The sequence below is a fragment of the Gorilla gorilla genome, chromosome 13 (assembly GCF_029281585.2).
Source record: "Gorilla gorilla gorilla isolate KB3781 chromosome 13, NHGRI_mGorGor1-v2.1_pri, whole genome shotgun sequence".
In the NCBI taxonomy this organism is placed as follows: domain Eukaryota; kingdom Metazoa; phylum Chordata; class Mammalia; order Primates; family Hominidae; genus Gorilla; species Gorilla gorilla.
This window is the reverse complement of record NC_073237.2, coordinates 111281576-111295643: the sequence shown is the minus strand read 5'-3', so window position 1 is coordinate 111295643 and position 14068 is coordinate 111281576. Positions and strand designations below refer to the sequence as shown.

The following is a 14068-nucleotide window of genomic DNA, read 5'->3' as shown; positions in this document are numbered from 1 at the left end:
CTCTAATTGCAAGGCAAACAGGTTATTGTAGACTTCCTGGTGGCCTTGTATGCTCATGAACTTAAAACAAATTGGTATATGTAAAGTTTTTGTTTTGTTGTGTTATTCTCATTATATTTTATTTTCTTGCTATAAAGACAGAGGTATATGTCAAGTTTTAATAAAATGCCTTTGCTTTCTATGTAGGAAAATGACTATGGGGTAACCTTATAGCACTATTCCCTGGAAGCTATTCCCTGATAAAGGTGGAATGGCATTGTTAATGAGGAAAATGACATCTGATTGATAAACTGATTCTACACTGGGCAAACTGTGAATGAATATGAATACCTGGAGGGAAGGCATAGATTTGAGCTTCCCACAGTGCAACACCTGGGTGCTGTTATAACAGATATTGGTTCCTATGGAGCTTTGAGTTTTTAAGCTAGGATGGTTCCCATACTTAATCTTGTAGTCTCTACAACAACAACACCACCTGTGTTTTTGGTGGGAGGAGGAGCCTGGCCCTTGGACTGCCGTGAAGACTCACACCAAAAAGATGATGTGCTTGATGCTGCCCTCTTGGCCTGCTGTGTTTCCTCTGGAACACTCTTCTGAGTGAAATTGACCACTGTGGTCATGTGACTTTGATTACTTTTCCTTGCTATTCAAAGTATTCATCTTGGAGAAGCAGTATCAGCATTTTCCCAGGACTTGTGAGAAATGCAGTCAACCTCCTCCCCTACAGACCTACTAAATTAGAATCTACAGTTTAACAAGGTCTCCCCATGACTCTTACGCACAGTTTAAAGTTTGAGAGGCAGCGGTATGAATGAACCAGGACTACGGCTAATCAAATAGCCTCCAGTCCCAACACAGCCTAGACAACAATTTCCCTCAATGTTTTAAGTGTATTAACAGTTAGGCTTTATTACCTTCCCTCAGAAATGTTTACCAAGCTCCATCACATGAAAGCAAGAGAAAAAGACAATAAGAGAAAATCCATGTAGACTACAACACAAGGCTCCCCTGGTCCCATGAAGTCCAGGAGAGCTGGGCCAGTTTCACTCAGCCTGGACCCTCCAATAAACATCTACAGGGAAATTAAAGGCAGGAGTTCATGGGAGAAGCTCAAGGCCAAGAGAGTCCTTCCTGCTTTTCCAGCCATGCATGGGTTCCAGCTCTCTGACAGCAGAGGAATTGTCTTCTATAGTGTTGCCAAATTGGCACAGTGAGGCCCTTAGACTGATACTTTATTCTCTCCCAGTTCCCATTCTGTCCAGCTGTTCATCAGCTACACTAACATCTTCTGAAGTGAAGAACAGAATGGGCTACCCCGGAAAGCAACTTTTTGGAGAACAAAGAAAAGGGCACACAGGGCTGGGTCAACTACTCTGTGGGCTGGCTTCAGAGGCAGAAATTTAATTTTATTTTTATATATTCCACATTCCCTGGAAAGAGGTAGTGAGAAGTCATGCCTGGTGTTTAGATAAGGAAATACTAGATTTTCCTATGAGAAATAGGAAACCACATGTATTAAAAATGAAAACAACCATATAACACATATTCCATATGGTCCCAAGATATTACTTACAGTCTTCTCTATGGGTAAGGATTATGAGTTGTTTCCAGTACCTTCTTTATAAAAAATAACACATAATATAATATAATGCATTGTATTATAAAAATAATACAATCATACATTTTTCATTTGAAATGAAAATACATAAAATGTGAAAACAAAAGAGATAAATACAAGAGGTCTTCAAAAAACTTTATGAAAAATGCATATTGTGAACAAACTCCATGAAGTTCAAAAATGTTTTGCACCAAAATAAACTCATACTAACTTGTTATAACATGTCTGAAACAGATTTAATTTGAGGCACTAAAAAGGAAATATAGTTTGAAAAGCTCCCATATCAGAATGAAGTGAATTCTGCTAGAATGGAAGCAAGAACAAACATCAAATTTTTGGTGAAGCTTGAGTGGAAGAATAGTGAAATCAATGACGCTTTACAAAAAGTTTATGGGGACAATGCCCGCAAAGAAATCAGCAGCTTACAAATGGATAACTGGGAGTGTGGAAGATGGGAGAAAAGTGAAAAGATTGTCTTGGGTGATTTGAAAAGAAAGAAGGGAGAGTTGTTCTCGTCTGGAGATGTAGCCCAGTGATTTATTTGGCTAGCTTGGAGTCTCACACTTCAAGTCAACATAAGAAAGGCTCACCCCTGGCCAGGTGTGGTGGCTTACATCTGTAATACTAGCACTTTGGGAGGCCAAGGCAGGAGGATTGCTTTAGCCTAGGTGTTCAAGACCAGACTGGGCAATATAGCGAGACCTCCACTCTACAAAAATTTATTTTTAATTAGCCAGGCATAGTGGCACATGCCTGCAATCCTAGCTACTTAGGGGACTGAGCTGGTATACGTAAAGTTTTTGTTTTGTTTTGTTACTATTATTATATTTTATTTTCTTGCTATAAAGACATAGGTATACGTCAAGTTTTAATAAAATGCCTTTGCTTTCTCTTTAGGAAAATGACTATGGAGTAACCTTACAGCACTATTCCCTGGAAGCTATTCCCCGATAAAGGTGGAATGGCATTGTTAATGAGGAAAATGACATCTGATTGATAAACTGAGGTGGGAGGATGGCTTGAGCCCCAGAGGTCAAGGCTGCAGTGAGCAGCATGCAGTGATCATGCCACTGTACTCCAGTCTGGGCAACAGAGCAAGACCCTACCTCAGAAAAAAAAAAAAGAAAAGAAAAATGAAAGAAAAGGCTCAGATCCTTTCAACAAATGTAAATTAAGTGCCCACTATGTATTATACAAGGAGATTTAGGTGTTTTAAATCACACAATATCCATCCTTTAACCACTCTAAAAGTGAAAATGATTATTATCACGCTATCAGTGGAAACAACTGAGACTTGGGGTGACTGAGTGGCCCCCCTAAAGGCTGCAAGCACCTACCTTATTGCAGGGCTTCATAAATGTTTGTTTTGGAGTAGAAGAAAGCGGAAGGGGAGTTGAAGCCAGATCTGCATTTCCTAGACACCTCTTTGAACTATTCTTCAAATATTCAGTCTTCTATGGCTTCACTGAGGACAGATTTCCCAGAGAAATTTGCTCCACTCAGTCTTTCCATTTTCAACACCTTTTGCATCCCCCACATTGACTATCCCCTCTCTGGCCCCTCTGCCCATAGCATCAAGCAAACACCCACCCTTGGGCAATTACTGTCTTCCAATCCTCCCTTTCTTTGCACAGCTGAAAGTTCAATGTTAAGGAGGCAAAGTAATTAAAAGTATAAAAGGAAAAAAAATCACTGAAAAATGAATTGGTGCTCTATGCTGTGGTTCACCTGTTTCTCTTTTGCTTGTCTTTTCACAACTGAATATATGCACCACTGCACAGCTAATGTACCTGTCCAATCTGATATAGCTTACTCAATTGCCCTATCCATGCAGAGATACATTGATTTTTACTTCAAAACCAACACCACCAAGCTTCCTATTTCATAGAAATTGAAAAAAAAAGAAAAAGTTAGCCCACTTTAAAGAGAAAAGGTCACTTCCTGATTTTGCTAACATCAGGAAACAAAGCTTTAGATCTTTCAGTACCTGCCTCCATCCCCAACAAAGCCCATAAATCTAGCATAACCAGAGGACAGATGCTTGATTGATTGTACATGTGAAAAGTTTGGGTAACTCGGAAATCAGCCATTCTTCTTTTCAAAAAACTTCAGATCTTGAACTTCTAAAATGTACTCAGATCCAGATCTCTCTCTTTCTCTTTCTTTCTTTCTTGAAATAGCGTTTGTTCATCCAAACTTTTTGCACACCAATTATGTTCCAGGAACCATTCCAAGAAGGCACCAGTCCCCTGAGACATCTATGTGCAACATTTTCTGTCTACTTCTGTTTCGAAAACATGTGTGAGTACATGCACTTAGAGGCAAAAGGCAGAGTGGGGAGAGACAGATATTTGGAGGATGGAAGTCAGCAAGAGGGAACCAGAGAAAAAGCCAGGCCTGAGCTGAGATCTCTTTTCTGGGATGGTCCTATGGTTTTGGATCTCTGTAAAATGAAAAAAAAAAAAAAGCCTTAAAACAAATCGTGTTTTTCCTGATATTTTGTATTTAAAAGTACTAGGTAAATGTACAGTTTAAACATTAGGAGCCTGCTAGGCATGAACATGTACAAACCACATGCTGTATTCTCAAGTTGCTTACACTGCATTTGGGGAGAGCCCTACATAGCTACCTAGAATACAGGTAATATAATTACATAGTGGTTACAGCAACTTTCTCTGGAATCAGGCAGACCTGTGCAACAATGCTTTGAGAAGAAAGAAGTGAGAGTTGTTCTTGTCTGGAGATGTAGCCCAATGATTTATTTGGCTAGCTTGGAGTCTCACACTTCAAGTCAACATAAGAAAGGCTCACCCCTGGCCAGGTGTGGTGGCTTACATCTGTAATACTAGCACTTTGGGAGGCCAAGGCAGGAGGATTGCTTTAGCCTAGGTGTTCAGGACCAGACTGGGCAATATAGCGAGACCTCCACTCTACAAAAATTTATTTTTAATTAGCCAGGCATAGTGGCACATGCCTGCAATCCTAGCTACTTAGGGGACTGAGTTGGTATATGTAAAGTTTTTGTTTTGTTTTGTTACTTTCTCCGTCAATTAGTAGCAGTAAAAACTTGGAAAAGCCATTTTGCCACTCCAAGTCTCAGTTTCTTTATCTGCCAAATGCGAATAACAGCATCAGTGGGATTATTGTAAAACTAAGTGAAATTATGAGCATCATGTGCTTAGCACATAAAATCGTAATATGAGCTCACTAAAGGTAGGCAGTTGTTGTGACGGTAAAATAATAATTAGTACTCTCGTCATTATTGATTGCAGGTAGGAGCATGATATGAAACCCTACAGAGGAAAGAAGGATTTCTTTCTTACTGGAAGTTGAGGGAGGAAGCACAGAAATGAGGCAATATATGAGCAGTAACTTTTTTTTTTTTTTTAATGAAAGATGTATGAAAGGGTATTCGACGTCACAATGAGGATGCCGCCTGCACAAAAATGGAGTCAGGCACTGGGGTTGGAATAAAGAAGTGTGCCTGGAGTCAAGGGAGTGGAATCAGAGGCTGAAAACAAAGCTAAGGGGAAGGCCAGGGAGGCCTTCCAAGGAAACATGACCAGGATTTTGCAGGCACGGGGAGATGTTGAAAGATTTTAAACTGGAAGAGGAAGGGAGTGAAATGAACTAGAAAGAGTTTGGGTTGGAGCCTTACTCGTCAAGCTAGTGTAGACGAAGAAGAGTTAACCTCAGTGAAGTCCCCTAGAGAATGACAGATCAGCTTAAGATTTCCCTACTCTGTACACGTAACACCATGAATTGTCTGTTATTAATATAAATTAGGTTATATAATAATTACTTATTTAACTTCTTGTCTTACCCACCTTACTGTAAGTTTCATGAAAGCAGAGATAATGTTTGACTTGCTCATTGTTACATGGGCAGCGCCTAGCACATATTAAGCTCTCAAATACCCAATGGATGTCTCTTCCTTTATCCATTATTAATCGATACAGAAGGACTTTCCCCAGCTTTGCAAAGAATGCAGACTCATCTCTCTTCTTTGAATGACAATGGAGTTATTAAGGACCATGTAACTAATAGAGTTTTCTAGCCATTCAGCTATACTAGAAGCCCCCAGAAGCCAGAAAAGTGATGTTCTTTTTTATTTTTTATTTCCTTGAATCTCCTACTTCCCTAGTATTAGTTTATCATTAGTTCTGCATCACTAAAAATCATAAAACTACATTAAAAAAAGTTTCAGTATTTCCACTTGGTAAAATCTGCCATTATCCTAATTCATTGCAATGGCATGCTTTAAATTCATAGATTACATTCATCTGGTATTTTGGAATATGTTGCATATCTCAAAACACTAATATAACCAGCAATATATCCATTTCTCCTTTTAAGCTCATCTGCTTTTTATGACCAAAGAGAGTTATGCAATCCAATGTATCTGCTTCTTTTCCCTGGTTACCAGGAAGCTCATAAATATACATGTTATGCTTAACTATTAAAACTGTTATCAGACAGGATTTCTTAATACATTCACTTTACTCTCTACTTTTATATCTTGACTCCTACCTTTTACCTTGTGTTAATGGCTTCAGTATATACCTGTGCATTTATTTTACATTCTCTCAAAACCTTTTTAAGGTTGACAGGAAGATGATAGATAGATAGATAGATAGATAGATAGATAGATAGATAGATAATAGATCAATAGATAAATATATGATTTAAATACACACATATATATATCACCAATACTGGAAGTATATCTATCTAACTCCCAGATGGCTTCTGTCCCACCTTTCTATCAGCTCTGTCTTCTTCAGTAATCTATTTTTGTCATCCACCAACCAGAACACATAGCTTCTCTACAATTAGTGAATTCCAAAAAGAATCTTCTCACATGAAGCATGAGTTAACAATTTAGACATTAGGGAAGATTTTATAGAGTTGTCATTTTTTTTTTGTACCAATTTATGGGCCACATGTGAAATTTTGTTACATGTGTATAATGTACAGTGATCAAATCACGGTATTTAGGGTGTCCAGCTCCTGAGTAAAGTACATTTTTGTTTAAATATAGCCATACTACTCTACTATCAATCAGTGAATTTATTTTTTCTATCCTCTGTATATTCATACCCTTTAACCCACTTCTGTTTGTCTTCCCACTCCCCCTGCACTCACCCTTCCCAGTTTATATGCTCCATCTTTCTACTCTCTACCTCCACGTGACCCAATTTTTTAGCTGCCACTTGTAAATGAGAACATGTGATATTTGTCTTTTTGTGCCTGCTTATTTCACTTAAGATAATGATCTCTAGTTTCATCCATGTTGTTGCAAATGACATGATTTTAGTCTTTGTTATGGCCAAATAGTATTTCATTGTGCATATATACCACATTTTCTGTATCCATTCATCTGTTTATGAACACTTAAGTTGATTCCACATCTTTGCTATTTTGAATAGTGCTGCAGTAAATATATGAGTGCAGGTATCTCTTTGATATACTGATTGTTTTCCTTTGGGTAGAGACCCAGTAGTGGGATTGCTGGATCAAATGGTAGTTCTATTTTCAGCTTTATGAGGACTCTTCGTATGATTTTTCATGGTGGCTGTACTGGTTTACATTCCTACCAATAGGGAATTGAGTTCCTTTTTCTCTGCATCGAAGTGTATTAGGAAATGCATTTCTGTTCTTTTTCCCAGATCTCTTTCGGTTACCCTGCCTTGGGTCTATTTTAATACTGTAAACCAAGGGTCAGCAAGCTTTCTCTGTAAAGGTCTAAATAGCAAATATTTTAGACCTGTTGAGGTCTAAAATATTGACCTCAGAGACCTGAGGTCTCTGTTGAAACCACTCAGATTTGCTGTTGTAGTGGAATTGAAGCCATAGATGTATACACAAATGGATATGATTACATTTCAATACAACTTCAATTACAAAAATAGGTGCCTGCCAGATTTGGCCTATGGTTCAGTTTGCTAGCCCTGTTCCAAATCTTCCTCCCACTGCCCCTGTCCTCACTGGGCCCTCTCAATGAAGTGTCACTGTGGCTCGACTCCAACGTCCAATCTCTTCAAGTTAGCCCCAGCAAGACAAAGAGCTCTAAAGTTAAAGGGACAGGACCCTCCCTCCTCAAAAGGCCATTTAGTTACATGTGTTATTGCTTGAATATACCCTGGGTGAGTCTGTCCTTGTCTCACATATACCCATAGTTTAAAAAAATATATTTCTACCATGTACAGTGATCATCAAAAGATAACCTTAAATGAATAAAATTATTAAGTTACTTTTAATGGCAAAAACCGCAATCACTTTTGCACCAACCTAATGATTTTAAATGGAGTAAAATGTCTCCATTCTATTCCAAATATATCTGCATTCCAGAAAGGTTCTGAAGGTATTTCTAGAGCCTGCAGCCGTAGTCAAGGTTAGAAAGAGGGCTCAATCAAGGGAGCAGAAAAACTAGTCTGTAAACCAACATGACCCAGCTACATGGCCCCAGACAATAACTTTATTATGCCTCAGTTTCCCTACCTACACAATGGAGGTGGTAGTTTACCTGTCCAAAGGCTAAATTTTGGACCAGATGATCTCTTGGAGATTGTTTCCCTAAATCAGTGTTTTTCAAATGGTCTCAGGCATCTGCATTCCCTGGGGTGCTTTGTTAAAACAGACTACCAGACCCCAGCCTGAGTTTCTGAATTAGAGTAGGTCTAGAGGGTCTTAAAGTGGCACCAAGTTCCCAGGTGCTACTGCTGCCACTGCTGGTGTGGGCTTACACCTGAAGGCCTCTAGTCTCTACAACAGAGATCTCCCAGTCCCTTATACAGGAAAGCAATGTTAGAGGAATGGCTACTGCTGGCTTCCCTTTATTTTTCAAAATGGCTTTCCTTCTTGAAGGGATGAGAGGTTAGTTCTATTTGCCCACTGAGTCTCAGGCACTGCAGCCACATCTCAGCAGCCAATTCCAGGCTGAAAGGAGGCTGGGGTGGTCACTCTCATGGGGCCATTCTCTGGAGAAAGATAGAGACACGGAGTACAGTTGAGAAGAGAGAGGCAAGAATGCCACCACACAATTCCTTTACATAAGCCACTCTTCTAGAACTTTCTCTTTCCATAAACATGAAGCATAGATTGAAGGTCAACCCTACATATATGACCAGCAGCAAGAAACGCAAGGTGGGATGCAAGGACTTAGAAGACTAGGAAAGTGCAGACCGTCCTCAGGGACTCTCATCTTATGAGCAAGGCAACATTTACATGTGTTTACACACTTGGGTTCCACATCAAGAGAAGTAGATAATTAGACAATTAGGTTATGTGGCATGAAAATAGAGGCATTCCAGAGAGGGTATTGGTGGACTTGAGAGATCTGGGCAAGCATTCCTGGAGATGGTGAGGCGGGTTGGCAAAGGCTGGAAGGGAGAGGAAGAACAGGAGCAGTGGAAAGCCAAGTAAAACGCGAGAGGAAGCCTGGATGCACCTGGAATATTAGCAGAGCCGACATGAGAATGAGCAGAGAGGGCCGGGCAAGCAGAGGGGGTTGGGTGCGGTAGCTCATGCCTGTAATCCCAGCACTTTGGGAGGCCGAGACAGGCGGATCACGAGGTCGGGAGTTCAAGACCAGCCTGGCCAATATGGTGAAACCCTATCTCTACAAAAGATTAAAAAAAAAAAAAAATTAGCCAGGCCTGGGGGTGTGTGCCTGTAATCCCAGCAACTCAGGAGGCTGAGGCAGGAGAATCACTTGAACCTAGGAGGCAGAGGTTGCAGTGAGCCGAGATTGCGCCATTACACTCCAGCCTGGGTGACAGGGCGAGACTCAGTCAAAAAAAAAGAAAAAAAAAAAAAAAAAGGAGAGAGAATGAGCAGAAGGAACTCTTACACCTGTCTCTCTCCCTGATGGTATGTACTTCCTTTAGTTGTTCCCATTTCTGTGTCCCAGTTTCCTCCTTTTGTGGAACAAAGGATTCAAGCCAAATTTTCTGAAGTTTCTAAATTTTGTTCACCTTGGAGAGACCCCATGCCAGAAAAGGGCAAATGAGCAGGTGAAGCTTAGCCCTTCTCTCTGTCCCACCTGTGCTTCAGCCAAAGCAGCCCTGTTTTCTTATGTTTTTATACTCCTTATACAGCTTTGCTTCCAGAAAGGATTTAAAACTTACTCAACAAGAAATTCTATAAAGGCTCCTTCAATCTGCATGCACATCATACGGCTTGAGTAGAAGACAGAAAGAAGCCAGTTAGCACAGGTCATGGATTTCTATGCTGGCCAGGCTAGATTCTAGAACAGCTGGAAAGCAGAGAGGGGCTTAGAGCAATGGGGGTGGGAAATAGGGAGCCACTGAAGGTTTGTGAGTAGAGGAGTGTCACAGCAAAAGAATGAATTGAGCCCACAAACTACTGTACTAGGAACTGATCTGAAAATCTCAACTGCTCAGAAAGTTGAGTAAAAACAAAGGGTGATTTTTCCCCCTTGTCAGCCTTCCCTCCCAGGACATTGTATTGTATGCAAAACGGGTAACTGTAAGACAAACATTTTTTTCCACTGCCCTTCTCAGCCCCACAGGCCTTCAGGAAGACCCGAACTTCAAGCAAAGCCTTTTTATTTTTCAACACCCACAGCTTCCATTCAACAATCAGAAGTTTTCCACTTTGATCAAAGAGGCTGAACAAGAGGGCCAAGGGAGCAGCTGGTTCTCAGCAACTCTGGGCAGACCACAGAGCCCTTGCTACCCACTCACTGTCCGTGCCCACCAGAGGACACGGCCTTCTCCCCAAATCAGTCAGGTACATGCCCCAGAAAACACTGGCTTGCCTCGTTCCCACCTTAATTACTGGACCAAACGAATGTGAACACACTGTTTTCAAAACCAAACTCAATTGGGATCACGGGGGCCTCGGTTTCCTTGATTGTAAAATGGGTATATCGCCCCCCACTCTATTTAGCCCAAGAAAACAATTTATCTCTTGATGTCTCTTTCGTCTCCAGGATCTATGCTTTTACAGACTCACTGGGAGGAAATATCCAGACCAACTCCTAAAGCCTGATCTAATTTGGGAGATGCTCAGAAGTTTTGGTTCTATGCAAGAACAGCAGTGGTAATAATCCAAGCTTGGCTTTAGACACAGGACATTTCCTTAGGGGCATCTGGGATCTCTGCTGGCTCAAAGTGATGCGCTGCAGACAAAAAGTGAGCAGAAAGGAAAGGAGGTGCTACGCGGAATGAGCTTCTTCCAGGGTGATACCAAATGGAGCTTTCAAAGGCCCACATCCGGAGGCAGCAGCTATGCAGTGATTAACATTTTAAATGGTATTTTGAAATGGAGATCATTAGTAACCACAGATGTGATCTAACTCTGTTCCCCAGGTAATCTGTCTATTGTATCTAAATTCCAGACTTGGCCCAGTAGACCGCTTGGGATGTTTAACAGGAATTGTCCAACACCATCCCCAAATCTATTTTTATTCATGGAGTACTCTGACATAATCTCGCTTGGTCTTCCTGATGACTGTAATGCAGATTGGGAACAGAGAAAGCCATAAAGACTTGTATGATGGCCCAAGGCTAAGAAGGGAAAGGGCTGAGACCACACTTCAGGTTTTAGCTTTCAGGTGCAGTGAAGATTGAATGACTTAGCACGAGCTTTCAGCCAGGCAGGCTGCAAAGTGCACCCAAGTTCTTTCCGTGATCGACACTTGCGACTTAGGTTGAGATAGTTTTCATCCTCCCTGAGCCTCAGTTTTCCCATCTGTAAAAAATAAACATTGCCTGCCTCGAAGGGTGGAGGTGGAAGTGGAGTGAAGCCACATGTAACTCCTAGCGCTGTGCCTGAGACAGTAGAGGTTCAATTATAGTAGTCATATACACACACAACACATACATACACAAGACACAACACACCACACACAACGCATACATACACACCACACACAACACATACATACACACCACACTCGGCATGCATTGCAGATCACAAATGCACACCACACACACACTGCATACATATACCATACAGAACACACAACACCTACACATACCCCCATACCACAAATACACACACACTACATAATACACCACGCAGAACACACACAGCCCCCATATTCCACACCACACCACCTCACTGCCAATTCCTTCCCCTCTTCATGAGTTTTATGGCGGGTCCAGGTTCATCTGCCAGTTTAACAGATCCCAAAACTTCTGCAGGAGTGTTTGTTCAAAAGATTGATATTTCCAGATTCCTGCTTTCTGACAGTATCTTTGAACCCCAAATTTCATACTGCCATGAGCCAGTCCCCCTTTGGAGAAATATCTCCATTTATGCTCCCTTTTTCCCCCAGGGAACCTGCAGCATGTCCCTTTTTCAGCAGTAGCCAATCAAACCGAACCCTTTGGAGTTATTCCACTGCAGTCCGAGGGATCCGGCCTCCCTGAGACCCAGCAAGGACTCATTATCTAGGGAGGTCTTCTGAGCCACAGGCCTCACTGAAAGAAGGTGCAGCTTCTTGAACAGGAAGGCGTTTTGTGGCAGAGTCTAAACGAAACAGAAGTTGCTTTGTGTGTGCGCACGCATGCACACACACACACACATACACACACAGAGTCGGGGAACCGTCATTTTCCTACGCGCCCTCTGACATCAGCCACCTTCTCTGTAGCTAGTTTCTCTGCACACAACTTAATCCCTGGCAATGAAAAATGAACCTCTCCCCCACCCTTGCTGCCGCCTCTCGCCTCACGCCCCCAGAGAAGAGTTTCTCCGCCAGGCAGCAGGTGAAGGTTTTTTTCCAAGTCACATGATTCAGGATTCAGGGGGAGAATCCTTCTTGGAACAGAGACGGGCCCAGAACTGAATCAGATGAAGAGAGATAAGGTGTGATGTGGGGAAGACTATATAAAGAATGGACCCAGGGCTGCAGCAAGCACTCAACGGAATGGCCCCTCCTGGAGACACAGCCATGCATGTGCCGGCGGGCTCCGTGGCCAGCCACCTGGGGACCACGAGCCGCAGCTATTTCTATTTGACCACAGCCACGCTGGCTCTGTGCCTTGTCTTCACGGTGGCCACTATTATGGTGTTGGTAGTTCAGAGGACGGTAAGTGGACTCCTCTTCCTCCCTTTCCTTTTCTTCTTGTTTTCCCTAGAGAAAGAGCCCTGGGAACAAATGATATTCGTTTGTTGGTTAACAGCACAAAATAAAATTAAATAAATAAACTCTCTCTGTCTCTCTCTCTATATATATATACTATAGCATATACTGTATAACGTAATACACTTATGTTACATAATATATATTATGTTATACAGTATATATTTTATTTCTATATATATATATATATATATGAGAAAGGGAGAAAAGAAAGAGGAACTTAACTCTCTAAAATAATTTGGCTTGTTGAGAAAAATATTGTTAGACCATCATCTTAAAACTTTACAGATCTGTCTGAACAAAGCAGTGGAGGGGAGCTATTAGCCTTTTAAAGTTAAGATTTAAATCTTAATGAGCCAGAGACCCATATCAAGGAAGGAAGCAATAGAGAAACCTGATAACACATTTGCACAAGTTGTTATCATGTCTTCAAGGACTTCAGACTGGATTCTGAGGTTCTATATCCTAAGTCCGAGTGTCCTGGAGGTTTCTGAGGCCTCACCCATTGCCAAGAGTTTTGTTTTTGCTTTTGTTTTATACAAGGAGCTAAGTTTCAGAGGCCAAGGTCTAGAAGGAAAGGAGGCGAAAGAGAAGACCATGGCTTCTTAGAGCTTTGGATATTTTGGTGTTAAAACCAGCAAGACAAATCGAAAGCTTCCTCTTAAGCCACAGCTTTGAAGAAGTTAGGGCGTCACAAAAAAAAAAAAAAAAAAAGAAAGAAAAGAAACAGCACATAGAAGCAGAAAGTTGAAAGGTTTTTAGCATCTGTTCTCTCTGAGGTTCCTCACAATTCTAAGCAATTGTTGGGTACACACTGTACAGGGTCAGACTGTCTTCGGAGATTTACTTTGAAGTAAATGGTAAGATTTGTTTCTGAAAACAGAAGAGGAGGAGAAAGAGGACGCTTCTTCATATTTTAGAAAATTGGTGTTTACAGAGAATCTACCAGTATATATTATATAGAAAATGCTGTAGTAATAGCATGTATTGCTCATGAATTTTTTTGATGAAGTTGTTAATGGGTAATTTAAGAACTGCACCCACCCACTTGACCTGCCAAAGTGAGAATATTTCTGTTTCTTACTTCATAGCGCCTACTTTTCGTGGTATTATAATCCTGCAGAACTTATTCTGGTTTTTCTTCAGTTTTCTTAGGCCAAATACTCTATAGCTTATCAATTGCTGGAAAGAACTAGGCTTTAAAAGGCTTTGATATCTATTTCTCAAGTGTCATCAAGCTTTGAAATTAAATGGAAGCTTTGAAGCTCATATCTCTATAAAAGTGAAAAGAAGGAGTCACAAATATTTGATTTAGATAGTGGAATTCTTAAAAC

The 14068-nt window shown here is 41.1% G+C and overlaps 1 protein-coding gene and 1 long non-coding RNA gene across 3 annotated transcripts in view; one reads left to right on the top strand and one right to left on the bottom strand.

Moving 5' to 3' along the window:
- The window catches only part of LOC129524563 (uncharacterized), a 332901-nt gene that overhangs the window by 68126 nt on the left and 250707 nt on the right, over positions 1–14068 (bottom strand). The gene's annotated exons all lie outside the window — the stretch shown is intronic.
- Positions 12194–14068, top strand: part of TNFSF8 (TNF superfamily member 8) — a 37619-nt gene continuing 35744 nt past the window's right edge. Inside the window, exon 1 of one of the 2 annotated variants that reach the window (XM_031014658.3) lies at positions 12194–12680. In XM_031014658.3, the coding sequence (XP_030870518.3) occupies positions 12486–12680 (195 nt within the window). In that variant the 5' untranslated portion in view covers positions 12194–12485. The remainder of the gene's footprint in view (positions 12681–14068) is intronic. The other variant, XM_031014657.3, reaches the window with a different exon arrangement.